Source organism: Carassius gibelio, chromosome A25, assembly GCF_023724105.1.
Source record: "Carassius gibelio isolate Cgi1373 ecotype wild population from Czech Republic chromosome A25, carGib1.2-hapl.c, whole genome shotgun sequence".
Classification (NCBI taxonomy): Eukaryota; Metazoa; Chordata; class Actinopteri; order Cypriniformes; family Cyprinidae; genus Carassius; species Carassius gibelio.
This window is the reverse complement of record NC_068395.1, coordinates 14,400,326-14,420,626: the sequence shown is the minus strand read 5'-3', so window position 1 is coordinate 14,420,626 and position 20,301 is coordinate 14,400,326. Positions and strand designations below refer to the sequence as shown.

The 20,301-nt window shown below is 34.7% G+C and overlaps 1 protein-coding gene across 3 annotated transcripts in view; it reads left to right on the top strand.

The window, feature by feature from the left end:
• The window catches only part of LOC127946723 (serine/threonine-protein kinase BRSK2-like), a 189,650-nt gene that overhangs the window by 136,130 nt on the left and 33,219 nt on the right, over positions 1 to 20,301 (top strand). For all 3 annotated transcript variants that reach the window (XM_052543452.1, XM_052543451.1, XM_052543453.1), the window contains exons 5-12: positions 678 to 794; positions 6,576 to 6,609; positions 6,709 to 6,777; positions 9,151 to 9,297; positions 16,098 to 16,129; positions 17,471 to 17,635; positions 17,907 to 18,004; positions 18,145 to 18,295. In XM_052543452.1, the coding sequence (XP_052399412.1) occupies positions 678 to 794; positions 6,576 to 6,609; positions 6,709 to 6,777; positions 9,151 to 9,297; positions 16,098 to 16,129; positions 17,471 to 17,635; positions 17,907 to 18,004; positions 18,145 to 18,295 (813 nt within the window). The remainder of the gene's footprint in view (positions 1 to 677; positions 795 to 6,575; positions 6,610 to 6,708; positions 6,778 to 9,150; positions 9,298 to 16,097; positions 16,130 to 17,470; positions 17,636 to 17,906; positions 18,005 to 18,144; positions 18,296 to 20,301) is intronic.

The following is a 20,301-nucleotide window of genomic DNA, read 5'->3' as shown; positions in this document are numbered from 1 at the left end:
GTTTTATTTTGTTGTTTTTTTTTCTCCTTGGTTTTGTTTTGTTTTTTGCTTTTTTGTTTTGTTTTGTTTTGTAGTTTTTTTCTCCTTGTTTTTGTTTTGTTTTTTTCTTTTTTGTTTTGTTTTGTTTTGTTGCTTTTTTCTCCTTGTTTTTTTTATTTTTTTGTTTTTTTAATTTCTAGTTTTTTTCTCCTTGGTTTTGTTTTGGTTTTTGCTTTTTTTGTTTTGTTGTTTTTTCTCCTTGGTTTTGTTTTTTTGCTTTTTTGTTTTGTTTTGTTGTTTTTTTCTCCTTGGTTTTTTGCTTTTTTTGTTTTTCCCACAATACCTTCATTTCTTTTGTACTTTGAGAAATCTGTCATCTTGCTTCACGCAGTGAAAACAGGCAAATTAATTGAGAGAAAGTTTTGAATTAATTTCATGGTTGGAAGCCACTAGTTCATTTCCAACTGTGGTCAGATGAGCTCTTAACATCAGACTGTGACACATCTGTCATCACGCGCTCCCACAGCCTCTTGTAGAAAGAAACAGAAGAGACAGGGATGATTGAAAAGCATCTCATTACAGGTTCAGACGCAACAGCTGACACAAGGGCAAACATACTGTAATATAAAGTGTTAGTATGAGACCTCCAGCTGCAGTTTTCACATCTGTTTTCTTCTCCTTTATTTGCTCTGGTATAGTCACAGGGACCTGAAGCCGGAGAACCTGTTGCTGGATGAGAAGAATAACATCAGGATAGCAGACTTCGGCATGGCGTCCCTGCAGGTGGGAGACAGTCTGCTGGAAACCAGCTGTGGGTGAGTGAAACTGAGAGGCATTATAACAACAGTCATGAAGACAATCAATTTAAGATTTATGTCATTGAATAACATATACAGTTTTAACAGAAGCAATCGAAACTTGATGCGATGTATATTTGCCAGGATGATACGGGCAAGAAACAGGCAGGTTTTTAGTAATATTACTAATAAACAGAATGTGTTTTAAAAGCACAAACACCTGATTTATATGGTTATTAATTTATCTAATTTGCTTCAGTCTAATTTTAAGGGAAAATGTTATATTGCATGTTACACAGCTAGGCAAATTTAACCATGTTCATACTTTTTAGATGCATACATGTAATTGTTTTCACAATAAACAGATTTATGCATATTTCAGTTTAAATCAGTTCATTTAGAAAATGTAAATAAAATCAGATGAATTAAACATGAACGATTTTTACTCTTCAGGAGCACACCAGAGCGGTCTTGCTTTTTGATTTGTGTTTTGCTTTGCTTTTTGTTTTGTTTTGCTCACACTAAATTTGTTTCTTTTGAACAAATAAAAAAATAAAAAAATAAAATAAAATAAAATTGAATCTGTCACAGAGCAAAATAATAATAAAATAATGTATTTTTGGTAACACTTTATAATAACTGCATGCTATTAATAATTAGTGAAGCATTAGGAAACAGTTAATTCATCATTTATAAAGCATTAATAGACATTTATAAGCAGTTTATAAATACAGATATAAATGCTTTATACCTGATTTAAAAGCATATCTATAATATATTTAATAATTGTTTTTTCATACTTTATTAATGATAAATTTATCATTTCTAAATTAAGTATAGCATTATTTACACACCAGTTATTAAGTTATTAAGGAGTTGTCAGTGGTTCATAAGATCAGTTAGAAATTGTAAGTAAATGATTAATAAACTATTTAAATGTGCATTCATACTAATAATCTTTTTATTCAGACATATAGTAATAGTTACTTATAGTGTTAATAAATGGTTTATTAACATGTATGATCTTATGAATCACTGGCAACTCCTAAATAACTGGTTTGTAAATAATGCTATACTTCATTGAGAAATGATAAATTGATCATGAATAAAGTATGAAATTACACATTATAGATATGCTTTTAAATCAAGAATAAAGCATTTATATCTGTATTTATAAACTGATTATTACTGTCTATTAATGCTTTATAAATTATGAATTATCTGTTTACTAATGCTTAATTAATGATTAATAGTGTGCAGTTATTATAAAAAGTGTTAACTGTATTTTTTTCTGATTCTGAGCTATTCATATGAATGCTTTTTGAAAATATGATACTTAAAATCAATTTTGTATGCATGGTTTTGTTTTGTAACTTTTTGCATCTGTGTGACCAACAAATATGCGTCACATTAAGTTTGTACATTTCCTTATATTCAAATTATGTAATTCAAATGGATGAAAGTGTATATGCAATTTAAACAGATACATCTTAAATTTATATCTAAATATTACCGTCTTTTGGTCAAAAGTGTATTGATTTGTTTATTTTGCCTGTGAAATGAGTAACAGCATCTCTGCCAAACTGTTGGGACAGACTAGCAAGGAGTTTTGCGGTGTGAGTATTTGGTATTTCTACCAAAAGAGTAAAAAAGACCCAGTTTTTCATCATTATAAATGCACATCTTTAACTCATAAATGTCAGTCTGCATCAGCTTCTTATTTTACTTCATCTAAGTTGTGAACTGTCAGAAGTCGTTGCTAATTAGGCGAATCTCATGAAAACTTGAAATGTCTGCTACATATTTCATCACAAAATCAACTAATAAATAATATTTTTTGAAGTGAAAAGCAGCTTATTTTAGTACAGTAAATGAGTTTCTCTTGTGATATTGACATCTCTTCTAAGATTCACCCAGTTGTGTCGCTGTCTTATAATATTGTAAAAGTCTAGCATTTCACTTTTGATCTATAAAATGCATGCTTTTTTGAATAAAATAATCAGCTTCTTGCTAAAAAAATAGTGTAGTTTAGGCATATTTTCAAAATGCTTTTATTCATCAGTTGGCCAGTTGAGTTTAAAAGATGACAGCCAGACACGGCCGTAGATTAGAGCTCAGTGCAGAGAAATCAAGGCTCAGCTGAGGTCAGACCGGACTGTCACACAGGAAGTCACAGTTACACAGCGCTTATCAGCATGAATCAGCCGAAAATCAGCTGCAGAACAGATCTGTGTTGATTCTGGACCCAGTGTCCGTCAGGGTTACTGTGACCCCAGAACTATTTTGTACTCTTCTGAAAGGGTTTATTTTGTGACGGTGTTTGGCTGAAGAAGAGCACCTCTAGGGAGAGACAGGCAGTATGAGAGATGCTTATTTAATTTAAATATTGAATTCATTTATTTGTCCATTTAAACATATTTGTTCATTCATTTAACTAATTTAGCAGTTCATTTATTCATTTACAAATATTTTTATATATAATGAAATTATTTATTTGTTTATTAAATAAATTGTTCTTTTAAATAACAATAGTTTTTATTTTTTGTTGTTTGTAAAGTTTGTTCTTTTTATTTATTTATTTCATATTTGTTCATTCATTCTGTTTTTTTTAATTAATTTGTAAACCAATTTTGATTTATTTCATTCATTACAAAATGAAGTGCCTGTTTATCCAGTGATTCACCCTTTTAAAAACAATTTATTTGTTATATATTTATATATATATATATATATATATATATATATCATTCATTAATGCACTAATTTAAACATAACTTGTGTATTTATTTAATTTTTTGAATTTATTTATAAATTAAGATGTCCATTCATTCATTTAAAAACTTCGTTATTTATTCATTATTTAAAAAAATGTGTTAGCTCATTTTATATTATTTAATTTGTTCATTCGTTACTTTAAAAAATATTTTATCTATCTAGTTGTCTGTTCTCATAATTTTGTTCATTCATGCATTTAAAGTATTTTATCATTTTTCAATCATTCTTTTGAAAACATTTGTTCATTCATTAATAAAAAAAATGAATTCATTATTAGTATATATATATATATATATATATATATATATATATATATATATATATATATATATATATAATGTTCAGTATTTTGTTTATGGAATATGTTTATCTTTATGTTTATCTTTTTAAAATATTAGTTTATTCATTTTATTTTTTATTCATTTATTAAGTCATTAATTTGTTATTTTATTCTTTCAAATATATTTGATCTATTCATTTTATTGATTCATTCACTCAGGCTGTCAGTCAGTCAAATGTTTCTTAATTGTGTAATGTGATTTAGCTCACGCTAATAAATGATCTAATAAATGCCTTTTTTAATCCAAAAGTAAGTATTTATACTCAGGATTTGATAAATAGTGTCTTTGTGTAACAGAATAACCTGCATCAGCCCCACTCTGACTCAGAGACTAACTTACACACTGGAAATAATGCCGCCATCATTGATTCAGAGCTTCACGGATGCCTTCCGCTGGAGTTTATGCTGTTTATTGTTGTATCCCTATTACCACACACTGTTTTGGCTTAATGATCATCGTACATTGCACCAAAAAGAGACATCTGAACCCATCTTTCTGATGGTTTGCACACCCACATCAGTTATGAGTCATCTCATATCTGCCTGTCATTGGTTGACGAGTTTTGCAGAAGCGAGCGAGGAAATGAGCTCTAGCAAACAGCTTGGAGTAGATAAATGATCTGGCACCACGCACTGCGGGGGTCCTCCAAAAACTCATCCCTTAATGGCTATATTTTTATCTCTAATTTGCCTTCCTCATCAACATAAACAATGAAAACATTTCCCGGGCTTAAAACATCCGATTCGCTTTGATCCCTCCGATTGGACGCACCTGCCGCGGAGGACAACGTTTACGCCTTCAGAATCATAATGAGCCAAAGTAGACCCCTCGTTTGAGTTTGGAGTGAAACTGAGTCCGGTTTACAGACTCAGCAATGTTTTATTATATGTTTTATTTATGAGAATCAGTCAATTCACCAGTCCAAGAACTGACTTCTGTTGCGATAGTATTTACGATAAAGGGTTTGGAAGAGTATTCTGGAAGATACCATGTGTTTTGTCAGCTCCATCTGAGATCAAATCTGAATTATTACTCTTGTTTTCAGAATTGTCCATGAATATGGAAGCCTATTCCTGCCACGGGTTAATAATAATAATAATACAAAATAAAAATAAAAAACGTTCACAGTTGCGTTAATGTTGCGTTAATGGGACAAGTGTTATGCGCAGATGCACGACACCGTAGTAGAAGAGGAAGATTAATGGAGACAGGACGTCAGCTGGTGAAACAGGAAGTACCGTCAACATTGTGTGACCCTAATTACTCTGGGAAGATGTTATCCGCTTCTTTAGTGTGTCTTTGTCCCTCCAGCTGGATCGTGATATTAATCATTCTGAGCAAACAGTATCAAACGTCACGGATCAGTGCAGATGGGAAACGTCTACTGAAATTCAGAGTGCTATTGCTTCGGGGAAATACAGCTTGCTTTCTATGGTTTTATATGTTTATTTGACAGAAATAGTATTGTGAAGAACTAGATCATTCATGAAGTGAATGGCACTGGTTATACACAAATTATAACCAGTAATTCCCCACACATCCCAAATGGTACACAGATGTTATATCAATTTTCACTTGCCATGTTTGTTTTAAGAGGGGTCTACTACCTGGAAAAGAAAAAATATAATTGGTTATTGTTATTTATGCATAATATACTTGAAATAGTTTACACCGAAAGGTACGTATACTCATCTGTACGAGCCGGAGGGGCGGAGTTAGGGCTGTAAAGGAGATCCCAGCCATCAGTTGAGGGTTCTTCCAAGAAGTGCTTATTGTTTTGTGTGTGAATATTGAAGGATTTCTATTGTTTTTTTATTTTTATTTTTTGGGGACATGCACTGTAAAACGTCAGTCACACTGTGTGGACTGTAGCTACTATCTTTCTAATAGGGTAAATAAAGACCTGGCTATTAATTTATAAAATGTAATGTGCTTTTACAAGGCCTTTGTATTTGCTGAAGAGATTGTTTCAGTGGATCAGTTCAAAACATGAAATATTATAATTTTTTTATTTTACAAAAAATATGTGATATGTGTATTGTTAGAGTGTTCCACAAAAGAGCATTTTTACACAATAAACATCTGACAAATAACAGTTTTATTAAATTTATTTGTTGTAAAAAGATTGTGGGAGAGTTATTTTTTTTTATAAGAATTTTTTTATCAGAAATGATAAATTAAATGCAAAAGAATATATATATAAATATATATATAAGTGCTGTCAAATCAATTAATCACGATTAATCGCATCCAAAATAAAAAATTGTTTACGTAATATATATGTGTGTATTGTGTATATTTATTTTATATGTATATATAAATATAATTAATCAGTCTGATATTAATATATATATATATATATATATATATATATATATATATATATATATATATATATATATATATATATATATATATATATATATTTATATGTGTAGTATTATACAAATTGTAAAAATATAAAATAATGAATGTGTGTATTCATTTAGTATGTAATAAATCTCACTTAGTTATTTAATATTTTTACTGTATTTTACTTCTTGGATTAAAACATTTTAAAAGTACTTACCAGTACATCAAAATTATTGAAGGACAAAATAAAAAACAGAAAACAGAAAAATATTGAGAGCTGAATACACAGCGACTGCTGCTGGTAACTCCAGCTGATGTGTTCTTTTCACAGATCTCCTCATTACGCGTGTCCTGAAGTCATCCGGGTGAGTGTTACCTGACTGTCAGGAAAAAACAGAGCTATGAATGCATGACCTGGTCTGGAATCAGAAGGATTGCACTTTGACTAGTCTTGTCTCTGTTAGGGAGAGAAGTATGACGGAAGGAAAGCAGACGTTTGGAGCTGTGGGGTCATTCTGTTTGCTCTGCTGGTGGTGAGTCACTCCAGACTTTAACATTTCTGTCAACAGTTACTCACCTTTGTGTTGTTCTATACCCATCCCTTACGAAAGGAAAATTTACCAATATATTTCTTAAAATATTTTGTGACATATTGTAATATATCATTTTCCCTTTTTATTTTCTAATATTTTATATATTTGAATACATTTAATAATATATTGATGATACATATATTATATAATATATTGCAAAATATACAAATGATTGCCGCTTTCAATATATTGCAATATATTGGAAAAAAATAAATATATCTAAGAATATATGCCTAATATATTACATGATATTTTCCAATATACTGCAATATATTTTTGTTTCTTAAGGGATGTGACTTTATTTCTTCTGAGAAAAGTAAAAAAAAAAAAAACAATCAGTTTGGAAGAGAGCAGCTAGAACATAATAACTAAATATCTCCTTTTGTTAAGGTTTTTTGAGGCTTGACAGAATTTTTATTTTGGTGTGGACTATATCTTAGATTTAGTCATTTTGATCAAATTGTGTAGAAACACACAATTAACATTCATACACATTGTACAATGTTGCTCAATTTGACAGTGTGATGGATATTAAACTTAAACTCATGTTTTAAGAATGTCATCTGCTTTCCTTTTTCATCAGAAATTTTCTGCATATGTGAATGAAGGCTGGGAATTGACTTTTTTTTTATTGTCCCATAGACAATAAAATTTAGAGCAAGTATGCGTTGCACCCCTGCACTGCATTATTAGCAAATAAAATGTTTTACCTGCACGTCTCAACCGCAGTGATATCTCCAGGACTTCCAGCTCATTTGAAATGCTCTTGTTCAATTTTGAGAGTAAAATTGAGACCCTTGAGTCTGAGAGGTTTATCTCTATGCACCGAGCCACTGGCCTGAATTTTAAAGCCGAGCTGGAATGTTTTTGACGTTCTAGAAATGATGATGACTCAGTCCTTTCTCCAGTGAGCTTCTGCAACTTCAGAACAGACTGGAGCTGCACATTACATTCAAACAACCTCAGGAACCTCAGCTCAATGGTTCTTCTCTTTTTCCGTTTTTGTTTTGTTTTGATTTGATTTCTTTTTTTTTTGTTTTGATTTCTTTTTTGTTTTGTTTGCTTCTTTTTTGTTTTGTTTTCTCTGTTGGTTTCTTTTGTTTTGATTTCTTTTTTGTTTTCTTTTCTTATTGTTTGTTTCCTTTAGTTTTTTCTTCTTCTTTGTTTTGTTTAGTTTTTTCTTGCATCACCTCTTGTCTCTTCTCTCGTCTCATCTAGTCTCATCTCGCTGCCTCTCATTTTGTCTTGTCTCATTTTTGTCTCTTATTGGGTGTCATTTTATTGAATTTAATTTAGTCTTGTCTCGTCCCATGTTGTTTGGTCTCTTTTTTGTCTGTTTTCCTCTCTCACCTCATGTGGTTTGGTCTCATCTTGTGTCACCTTGCCTCGTCTCATTTTTGTCTGCTGTCTTCTTTGATTTTGTCTCAGCTTATTCCATCTCCTTTTTCTCTCATCTCACTGCATTTTATCTTCTCTCTTGTCACCTTGTCTCATCTCATTTTTGTCTCTGTTTCATTTTGTCCTGTTTTGTGTGGTCTTGTGTAATATTGTTGTGTCTCTTCTGTTTTCCTCTCTCTTCTCATCTCATTCTGTGTCATGGCATCTTGGCTTGTCTCGCTTTTGTCTGTTCTTTTGTCTCATTTTATTGCATCTCTTTTTGGCTTGTCTCATTTCATCTCGATTCATTTTGTCTCTTCTCTTTTGTTCATTTTGTCTCATCTCATCTCATTATTTCTTAAATCGTCCCGTCTTGTCTCTTTCTGTCTATTCTCATAGCATTTCATTTATTCTTGATTTTGTCTTTTTTTTTTCTTATCTTATTACATCTCATATTGTCCGGTCTCACTTTCATCTCATCTATTTTCTTCTCTTGTTTCGTCTCATTTCATCAGTTTTGTCTTGTTTTGCCATCATCAGCACACAACATTTCCCTTAATTCATTTAGCCTCATCTCATTGCATTTCTTTTTCTTTCATCTTCTCATTGTCTTCAAATCTAATTGTCTATTTTTTATTCTTTTCTTTTCTTTTATTTTCTGAACTGAAATATATATTGACTGTTTTTTGTTTTTTCATCAGAAATGAAAATGAAACCTCATCACTCTCATCTGTAGCATGTCAGCAGTACCGACAGGCCCCTTACATAAGAAAAAGCACAAAAGCGAGAGTTAATAAATGAGAACGTATCATTTTTAGGTCAATCCTCGGAGCACTTGTCTTCTAATTTGTTCTCCTTCTCCAGCAATCCTCACTTACTTTGAATTTCTCCTCAGACTGATGCATTTTCTTTGTGTTGTCCGTGTCTTTCAATCAGGGAGCTCTGCCGTTTGATGATGATAATTTAAGGAACTTGTTAGAAAAGGTGAAGCTGGGTGTGTTTCACATGCCTCATTTCATCCCGCCGGACTGCCAGAACCTTCTGCGAGGGATGATCGAGGTCAACTCCGGTAACCGGTTAACGGTAAGACAGATGAGTTTCAACTGAGACCTTTTCATGGGTTAAGTCATATAACATCAGTTTCATATATAGAAATGCTATTGAATTTGAACTCTAACAAACTAAGTAATAACGAACTGTAACTGTAGTAGTAAGTATTTGTACTATCAGCATAAAGTCTGGTCCACTTTACAGTTTGTTGCTGACTAAAACACATCTAAAAAATCATCAGTTAAATGACTTAACTGATGATTTTTTAGACGTGTTTTAGTCAGGACAATGTGACTAAAAATGTATATTTTTATTTAGATTTTTGTGTGTACGCTATATGCATCGGACATCCTGTGAACATGTCTTTTAAAACAAAATCCCAAAGTATACTTTGTTTTCGTATGTGTATTATTGAGTATGCATATAGTCGAATGCATGGCCTTTCAAAGTATATGCCATTTGATAGCATGCACGAACTAATTTGCTCCAGAGTTAAAGAGCCAGTAAGATGAAAATTCTAAGCTTCCTCTCACTGTTTATAAGTCCTGTACATTAGGTTTAAATCCATCCAAGGTTAAAAAACATTGTCATTTTGTCAAAATATCATTTTAAAATTACCTCAATTCTCAGAGATCCCCAAACGGTTCGCGCGAAGCTGTTCAAAAGATTCAGTTTCCTTAAACCCCACCTTTCGGTAGCATACTGTGTTCTGATTGGTCAACTAATATAACCAGTTTTGATTGGTTGTTCCGCACACACCTCCACGGTAAACTATGCGTTAGCATCTGTTTGGGGTGAATTATGTCTTATTCCTCTCATCGCGAAGCAAACAGTAAAATAAAAAACTTGAACAGTCTCGCTGCTTTTTCTTCTGTGTGGGTGTATTCAAGCCGCACGCTTCAGTTTGAATCTGAATAGCGTGTTCAGCGCGGGGCCGTGGTCACATTGGATAAAACGAAGGGAGACATGAAAAACAGACATCGCGTTGTTTTCATATGGATTACTTTACCACAGAATATCTGTTTTCGGCAGCACTTGTTTAGTTTTAAAGTAGACATGTGAAGCTTTCTATTGATATCTCTCTCATATCTCTTCGTTGAGTGTTCACGGAGTTGCACTTCATTTTAATGACGTGTTTGTAAATGAAGATCAGCGCTGACAGACAGCACACCTTGTTTGTTATCTTTATTTTATAAGTGCACAAAGTTATGTCTGTATCCAAAAAAAAGTAGACCCTTTATAGATTCGATTGATGTATTGCTCTTATCTGTACGATTAAAACTGAAACTGTAATTTAAGTTCTTTTCGGGGTTATCAGGGGAAAATGACTCATAACACTCTGTCTCCTCGACATGATGCTCTCACACCAACCAGAGCGTCTGTGTGTGTGTGTGTGGGGGGGGGGGGGGGGGGCAGGTCAGAGTTTTGTTTCTCTCAAGACGGTAGGCGGAGATTATTATGCAAAGTGCTCCTAGTGACGTACATAGAGATGGGCAAAATATCTGAAATCTATAACGACTCGTTTCAGCGATTCAGAGTCGACTCCTTACTTTAGAAGCCAATAACTTTATAAATCGTGTACTTTTTGGTTTAATTACTTTGCACACTTAGCTACATCAAACAGTGTAATACAGGTAATTTTTGATTTTCCATCTTTGAGGTTCTATAAAGACCAATAAAAATATCTTATTTTATAACCCCCTTACTCAAGCGCTTGTTAATGCAGATGTCTGTTGTTGTTGCAGTCTCCGTTATGTGGTTGTTGTTGTCCCGTCTCATTAGTTTCGGCCTGGGACAGTGCTGCCACCTTGTGGAAAAACTTGTTAGTGCTAAACAAATTCAGTGCGCATGTGCAACCTGTTTGTACAAAATATGTGTGGTTACAAAAATCAGTGTACAGTACACACACACTATTCTTGTGTTGAAATTTGCATTATACACATTTTATGCAAACACTTAAGTATGCGTATAAACCAAATACGCATTTGACTTGAGTAAATGCTCAAAACAGAGTCCTTCTGGAACTGATATCTGTCAGTTTGTCAGGCTGTGATTCACACTTTGAAATGAGAGATAACGGACAGAATATTTGCTGAAATACTATAGAATGGCATTGAATCCAAATCATGAGCAAACTTTTGGAAATTATAAAAAATTGACTTATTTAAAATAAATGTAAAACCAAAAAAAAACAAAACATAAAATACAGTGATTACAGTGCAATCAGTTCGGACATTGCACAGTGCTCATTCAATAAATGCACAGCTAAACAGATGAGTTTTAAGTCTAGATTTAAATGTGACTAGTGTTTTAGCACATCTGATCTCTTCTGGAAGCTGATTCCAACTGCAGGCGGCATAGTAACTAAAGGCAGACTCCCCTTGTTTTGTGTGAACCCTTGGTATTTCTAACTGACTTGATCCTAATGATCTGAGTGCTCTGTTAGGTTTATATTCAGTGAACATATCTGCAATATATTTCAGTCCTAGGTCATTTAGTGACTTATATACGAGTAAAAGTACTTTAAAATCAATCCTAAATGTAACTGGAAGCCAGTGTAAGGACCTGAGGACTGGTGTGATATGCTCTCATTTTCTGGTTCTAGTCAGAATCTTGGCAGCAGCGTTCTGGATGAGCTGCAGCTGTCTAATGGTCTCTTTGGGAAGGCCGGTGAGGAGCCCATTACAATAGTCCACCCTGCTGGTGATAAAGGCATGAACAAGTTTCTCCAAGTCTTGACTGGAAACAAAACATCTAATTCTTGCAATGTTTTTTAAATGATAGTATGCTGATTTAGTTACTGCTTTGACATGACTACTGAAACTAAGGTTTGTGTCCAGAATCACACCAAGATTCCTGACTTGATTTTTAGTTGTTTGACCCCTAGAGTCAAGGTATGCAGTCACCTTGAACACTTCATCTTTGTTTCCAAATGCAATGACTTCAGTTTTTTCCTTGTTTAACTGAAGAAAGTTCTGGCACATCCAGCTATTAATTTCATTAATGCATTGGCAGAGGGAGTCAATGGGGCTGTAGTCATTTGGAGATAAGGCTAGGTAAATCTGGGTATCATCAGCATAGCTGTAATAGGCAATTTGGTTCTTTCTCATTATTTGACTTAGTCGAAGCATATACAGGCTAAACAAGAGTGGTGCAAGAATTGAGCCTTGTGGGACTCCACATGTCACATGGACGTCCACTTAGACTTATGCTCTCCTAGACTCACTTAAAAGCCTCTCCCTTCTAAGTATGACCTGAACCATATGAGAACCATCCCAGAAAGCCCGACCCAGTTTTCCAGTCTCTCTAGTAGTATGTTATGATCGACAAATGTATGGCGTTATTTTTTAGTCAAAAGTTATGAGCGTGTAAGACATGCTCAGGAGCACATTGTTATTTCACGCGCGCAAAAATGAACCTTCAGCTGGCATGATAAAAGTACTTGCGCACAAATTCAACAACCGAGAGGTGTACATGTAGCTGCGAGCGAGCGCCTGGCATACTCTCATAAATTAAATCCTGCTCGCGGAGTGCTGTTTTGCTCGCGCAGTGGATTTCTGCTTGCTCAGCTGATTTCTGCTCCCTCGAGTCTACATGACTTTTGACAATTTGGGGGCGGAAACCAAGGAGGGCACTGACCATCTTATGATTGGTCACTTTTACACAGGGACATCCTTGTACCTTGATTGACCGCTCTCATTACAGGAAGCACGGAGTTGGGTTAAGTTACCACCGAAGAGTAGGAATGAATTAGATTGAGTTTTCTAATATACATTAAATTTCTCTGCACATATAAAATGCTGCGCAGATCATAGTTAAATCAATTACCATCTATGAATATATTCGCGAACGATGAAGCCTACATTTTGTTAAGTTAACATTAACGTTACTTATTAACGTCTTACACGCTCATAACTTTTGACTAAAAAATAACGGCATACAAACGCAGCACTGAGATCTAGCAATACCAGCACCGATATTTTGAGTCACAATTTAAGCGAATATCATTTATTATCTTAATGAGTGCTGTCTCTGTGCTGTGATGCGGTCGGAAACCAGACTGAAAATTGTCCAGGTATCCATTTTGACTTTAAGTATTTGTTCAGCTGACTAAAAACTACCTTTTCTATAATTTTGCCTATAAAAGGAAGATTAGATATTGGTCTATAATTGCTCATAATGGTGTTATCAAGATTGCTGTTTTTCAGGAGGGGCTTAACAACTGCTGTTTTCAGGGAGTTTGGTAATGTCCCAGAAAGAAGTGAGGCGTTCACCACTTTTAAAATAGACATAGTATCTTTTTGATATCCGCTTGGCTTTTCTGCATTGTCTTTTCATAGTCTGAACTGCTGTTGATCTTCTCCAAACTGATTTCTGTCTGTTTGTTTTCTTACTGACTATCATTGGTGCAATATCATCAATAAACATTCTTAACTTTTGAGTTGAAGGAATTAAGGAGAGTATCAACAGAGTCTGCAGAAATGCTTGGTGTTAAAGATACAGCCCCCATAGATAAAGCCTTATTTTTATTTAGGCAAAATATAATTCAATATGTTTTCCCTTTTGATTTTGGCCTGAAATGTCGCAGTAACCTTGAGGACCTGCGGTAGTTTTTATAGTTCATATTAAAAATCTATTAAACCTCCTCCATCGTGGTTACAGCACACTTCTGTACAGTGAGGTCAAAACATTGACTCTCTCCACAGGACGACTGCGCTTCCATGGAGAAACAACCAAAACAGGAAGTGGATCTCTGGGTCCACATGAAAGTTCTGTATTCACATCTCCATTTATTCGCCTAGACTACAAATGGCCACTTTTGCTGGCTCTCAGAACTCAGAACGGATTTTTGTCTCACTCCTCAGAATTTTAGAAGCAAAATTCTAAGAAAAAGCTGTTAGTTCAAAGAAAGAGAGCGGAGAGAACGTCTCCTGCATGAGATGTCAGCTGTACTCTCGCAGAACATCGTCTCACGATCACGTCCCACGTCTCGTTAGCTCGTTCTCGTTAGCTTTTACGAGTGTGGCATCTTAATGAGTCACAGTGGCGTTCAAGGACAAGCCTGCAGGACAAACACGCGTCTTTAAGTCACTGATAGAGTTTGATACCGTCCTCACGCGTGTCTGAGAAAGACATTGAAAAATTCAAATTCACAATGAGCAGTGACTCATTTACCAAATGCTAAATTCACATAGCATACGTGAAATACAGATCAGATTGAGTAAAACTGTAGACAGCAGCACAGCTATGCAAATAATAATCCTCTCCTCTTTACACAGCCAGTCATTTGACATCACACGCTGATGTATCCACTGTCAGATGAAACGTGAGCGCTGATCTGTGCGCCTCCAGCTGGACTCGCTCCAGTATTAATCTTGTGGAGCCAGACTTTGGGTGCTTGATGGGGACTTGTGCTCTCGTGGCCTTCACTTACACATTTCCATGAGGTCCACGAGACCGCAGCGTGTCCCATTTGTAACTTATTTTACACAGGGGTCTCTCAGTGGAGTTCACAGCGGACTGCTTCACTGAAGTCTTTGCAGCTTATTGTGGCGAAGAGCTGCTCGTGTTATCGAGAGGAAGAGAAACCTTGTTTGTTTCGTTTTGATGTGCTGTGTAAATCTCAAAGTCTTCCAGAGATTTGATTTAGGGAACCTCGCGAACTTCATAAATCACACTAAATTCATATTTGAATTGACAGTGCTAATTTAAAATACATGTGATAAGGTTAAAAACAGAAATAAGTAAACAAACAAAGAATCAAATATGGAATATCCCTTATGAAATGTAGATATCTTACATGTTTAGTCCCTATTTACTCGTGATTAACTGCATGCAGTTACTGTTTTAAATTAATATAACAAATTCAAAAATATTATTACAATTAAAATAGATTTTGAACATAAATTCAACATGAACTGAAATGAAATCTAACTTATTTTATTGCAGCTTATTATTTTATTCCATTGTATTGTATTTTATTTTACGCAACATTTATCTGAAATGACTGAAACTAAAATTACAATTTAAAACAATCATAAAAAATGACTATAAAAAATGAATTAACAAACTAAACATATTTAAATAAAATAAGATAAACTAAACAAATTAACAAAAAACTGTACCTAAAATTTTAATGAAAACAAAAATATCTAAATTGAATAAGCACTGTAATAGAAAATATAAGTAAGAACTATAATAGTTGATATTAAACTGATATTAAAACAACACTGGCCAGGGGTCATGAATATGTTTTTTTTCCTCCTCTTATAATTTGACACACAAAATTTCCATTTTAAATTGACAGTGCTAATTATTTGATCATATTAAAATTATAATAATAAAAAACTTATGGAATTTTATTTAATATGAATTTTACATAAAAACCAGGGTAAATGTTACATGTTTTTCCTCATAATTAATAGTTCTAAATTAGTATTAAACAAAAATACATATTTAAGAAAAGTATTTAACAAATAACATATATTATTATATTAACATAAAATAATATATATATAAAATTAATTAATTACAATTTTCAATTGCTGGTCCTAATATAGTAATAATAATTACCAGATTATAGTTTGTGTGTGTGTGTGTGTGTGTGTGTGTGTGTGTGTGTGTGTGTGTGTCATAGCATGCAAAATCATTAAGGTCTTGCTTTTCCAATTTTGTTTTTATTTGAAGATTATTTTCACATTTGCTTGAAATTAGAGCTGCAAACTGAACGATTGAGTGATCAATTCAGACTCGGCGTACTGTAGACCAGACCTCTTTCTCTGAATGTTTTTCTGCAGTGACTCTAACCGTCTCTCTCTGTGTGTCTCTTACAGTTAGAGCTGATCCAGAAGCACACCTGGTACATGTAAGTACTGAACTCCCATGATTCTGGGGGGCAGAAAACAATCGTTGTGACACAGAAACAGCGGGCTGGGCTTTAGGGACAGATAGACGGGATCAAATGTGCTTCTGTCTCAGAGATGCAGCGTTACACAGCGAATGATAAATGGCACAGACCCCACATGTCAGCAGCAAGGACACATTTGCTCATGCCCTGCAGTGATGTGCTGCTCCACGGCGTCTGGCTTCCTCCAGAGAGAGAGAGACAGCAGGCGAAGGTCATCCCAACACGCTCCAGCCTCGGCCTCTCTGGGGTCAAAGACATGGCAGACACGCCGCCGGCGCTTTTAAGCAGAATACTTATGTTTTTAGCTGCCCTCGTATAAGCCACCATCTTTTCTAACAGATGGAGACAGCAAATATTTGGAGAGGATCTGAGAAGGAAGGTTATGAAGACACATGTCACAGATTCAGGGTCAGAACTAGCTGTAGATGTTAGGATCTCAAATGCTTGTCTGGCTTTATTAATTATGATCCGACGCGTCTCAGAAACCAAGCACATGCTGAATGTGTGTTTCGGTTCACATCTGAATGTAGATTATGTGTTGGGATGTATGTGCACAATTAATTAGCGCGCGTTATTCTAAGGACAAAATGGTTTGTCATTAAAAAGCCTTTGAAATGACGTTCCCTTTCAGCTACTGTATGTGAACTCAGTTTATAGTGATGTTCATTAGTGAATGTGTATTTGGTATTACATACATTTATTAACACTGTAAAGAATTACCAATTTATTAAATACAGTAATTAAAGCTGCGGTAGGGAACTTTTGACGCTCTAGAGGTTAATAAACAGAACTGCTTGCGTCTTGCGGAAGAACATCGTAGCCGGAACTACTTCTCTCTGTTTATGTCTATGAAGAATCACAAAGGTACTGGGTTACTCCGCCGTGGTATCCCCGAAGCAATCTAAAATAGTCCGAATATAAACACTTATTATAGGTGCACCCTAGTGATTCAGGACAAGCTAAAAACACGGTTTGGAAAATGGATTCATGGTGTACTCGCTTATTATGTTCATTTTTCTACATTTTGAACACGAACAAAGTTACGGACCGCAGCTCTGATTGGTTGTTTTTTACCGGGAGCGCATGACTTTCTACAAATGGCAATGGGACCACTGGGAGGAACCAGAGGAGCTTGATTTATTCACAGATTATCTGTCTCATATTCTACTGTCAGGACATAATGACAGGCTTAATAAATATGTAAAAAATATTTTTTTACAAAAGTTCCCTACAGCACCTTTAACATGAATTAGTGTTGTTGGATGTGTCCGTGTCACTGACTGGCCTCTCGGTCCTCAGGGGAGGGAAGAACGAGCCGGAGCCGGAGCAGCCGGTGCTCAGGAAGGTGGCGATCCGCAGCGTCCCGTCGGCCGACGACATCGACCCGGACGTCCTGGAGAGCATGCACTCGCTGGGCTGCTTCCGGGACAAGAACAAGCTGATGAAGGACCTGCTGTCGGACGAGTGAGGGTCACGAGCACACCTGCACACCTCATCTCAGACTTGAGCATTTGAAATCTGTTTTCCCACACTAACGATGTTTAGAGTTAAAGATGATGTATGTCAAATGAAATGACTTAACCTCTTCTCCACCGTCTAAAATCTACAACAACTGATATTGTTCGTTTTATCTCTATATCTTATTGATCACAGGGAAATTCAGCAATTTTATTTGATTTAAGTTGCTTATTTACATTTTTGGTAAGCGGCTGTTTCCCGTCCTCTGTCTCATCAGTGAGAATCAGGAGAAGATGATCTATTTCCTTCTGTTGGATCGAAAGGAGAGATACCCCAGCCATGAAGACCAGAACCTCCCTCCTCGCAACGATATAGGTATATAACAATCACTCGAAATAATGAGAAAAATTTTTATTGTGTATTGCGTATGCATGTAGAATTTTTCATTGACTTTATTTAAATTTAATTAGTTCATTTTTAAATAAAACTAAAAATGTGTGTGTGTGTGTGTGCAGATCCGCCGCGGAAGCGCGTCGACTCACCCATGCTGAACAGACACGGGAAGAGGAGGCCGGAGAGGAAGTCTATGGAGGTGCTGAGCGTTACGGATGGAGGTTCACCTGTACCTGCACGACGAGCCATCGACATGACACAACACGGACAGAGGTGCAGAACACACACACACACACACACACACACACACACACACACTGCTTCCATCCATCCGTCAGCATTCATGATCAGACTTCTGATAACTTACACTGTCTCTTATTCTCATCAAGCCATACCTGGGATTTCTAGTAATCTTAGAATTGTTTTTTTTTTTTTTTGCACTAAAACACCGTCAAAATAGATAGGTAGATGGTTGACTTCTATAACGTTACAAAAGATTTCTATTTTTAATAAATGTTTTATTTTGACAAAATATATTCAACAAAGAATTCTTACCGAAATAAAACACACACACACAAAAAAGGAAAAAGAAATATATCTATATATATATATATATATATATAGATAGATAGATAGATAGATAGATAGATAGATAGATAGATAGATACATACATACAGAGCAGCAAATGCTGTTTTTAATGTTATAATAATAAGAACCATTATTAATTAAAATTAATTTCAAATAGAAAACAGTTCTTTGAAATTGTAATAGAATTACATAATATTTATGTTGTTACTGTATTTTTGATCAAATAAAGGCAGTCCTAGAGAGCAGAAGAGACTTTTTTTTTTTAAATCACAAGAGCAGACATCTTTATATCTAGCTCTCCTAAATGAATGATCAATAATTCAACATGTTGCGGCTCAGGGGTTCTCGTGTGTTACTCAGTGCTCAAACACAGAGAAATCAAAGCTTGTGTTGTTGAGTCCACAGCTGAGGAATGTTTCAGCCCCTCCGGCTGTTTGTCATTGCGTTAGGTTTGAGAAGCGCCGCTGTGAGGCTTGAGTGATTATTCCTGTCATTCGCCGTTCACTCATTTTTTCACTTTTTAAACTCCATTTTTCACATGGTGCTTCAAATTTAGGGCTTAATTTCCAAAAAGCTATCTGAAGTAAAAACTTTTTTGGTAACCAACACCACTGAAAAAAGCTCTTACCTCCCCTGTGAGAAGAAATCTTTCTTATTCTTCCTAGCCGTTAGTTCAGTGTTCAGAGACGGCTTTGTCTCCCGCTGCAGTAAGAGCTCGTTCTGTAAAAGCTCGGATATCTCTGAATCCAAACGCAAAGCAAAGGCCAAAGGGGAACGATACCAACCGACCTCTGACCTCCAGATAGTTCACAGAGCTGTGGTCATCAGAGATGCAGAGATGTTTTTCCTGTCCAGAGCTTTCCAGCGAGACCCTCTTTCTGACCTGCTTCTGATGCAGTAATAAGCTAAAAGAAGGATTTAGTTCAGATGATTTGAGCACACTGTAGGGCTGCTTCAGTTTACGATCCGTGAGTTTGGGGTTTAAACTTCATGAATCTCACAAAATGTAATGACTGAGACACGCACTTCTTTTTTTTTTTTTTTTTTTTTTTTAAGTGATAAACAACTGAAAAAGCATTAATAACACATTAATATGAAACATAAAACATATTCTGAGCCTTATTATCTCATGCAGTGTAACCTCTAAGGTACGTTTATTTTATTTATTTATTGTTTAGATTTTAACTGGTAAACAATAGAAAATATTTTGCAGTAAATCTTTACACTATTATCAGATGTGATGTTATAAGAACCTGATTATTATATGACAGTTTTTCAAAATGTATTAGTTATATACTATATATACTTTGAATTAGCCTTTTCAGTATCTTCAATATTTTTCCATTTCATTTAAGTTTTATTAGTTTTATATTTTTATCACATTGGTATTTTTTTTCTTTTCTTAATATTTCTATTTAGTCATTTGTTTATATTTCAGTTTTTTAGTAATTGAAGCACTTCACATGAAACCAGGGGCGTAGCCATCTTTTCAGAAGTGAGGGGGACAGAAATCACACACACACACACACACGCACACACACACACACACACACACACACACACACGCACACACACACATATGTCTGTGTGTGTGTGTAATTTCATTACAATATAACATTTCTATAATCTGTATAACCTAATAGTCAACAGTTTTTAACAGTAAGATTTTTAATGTTTTGAAAGAAGTCTC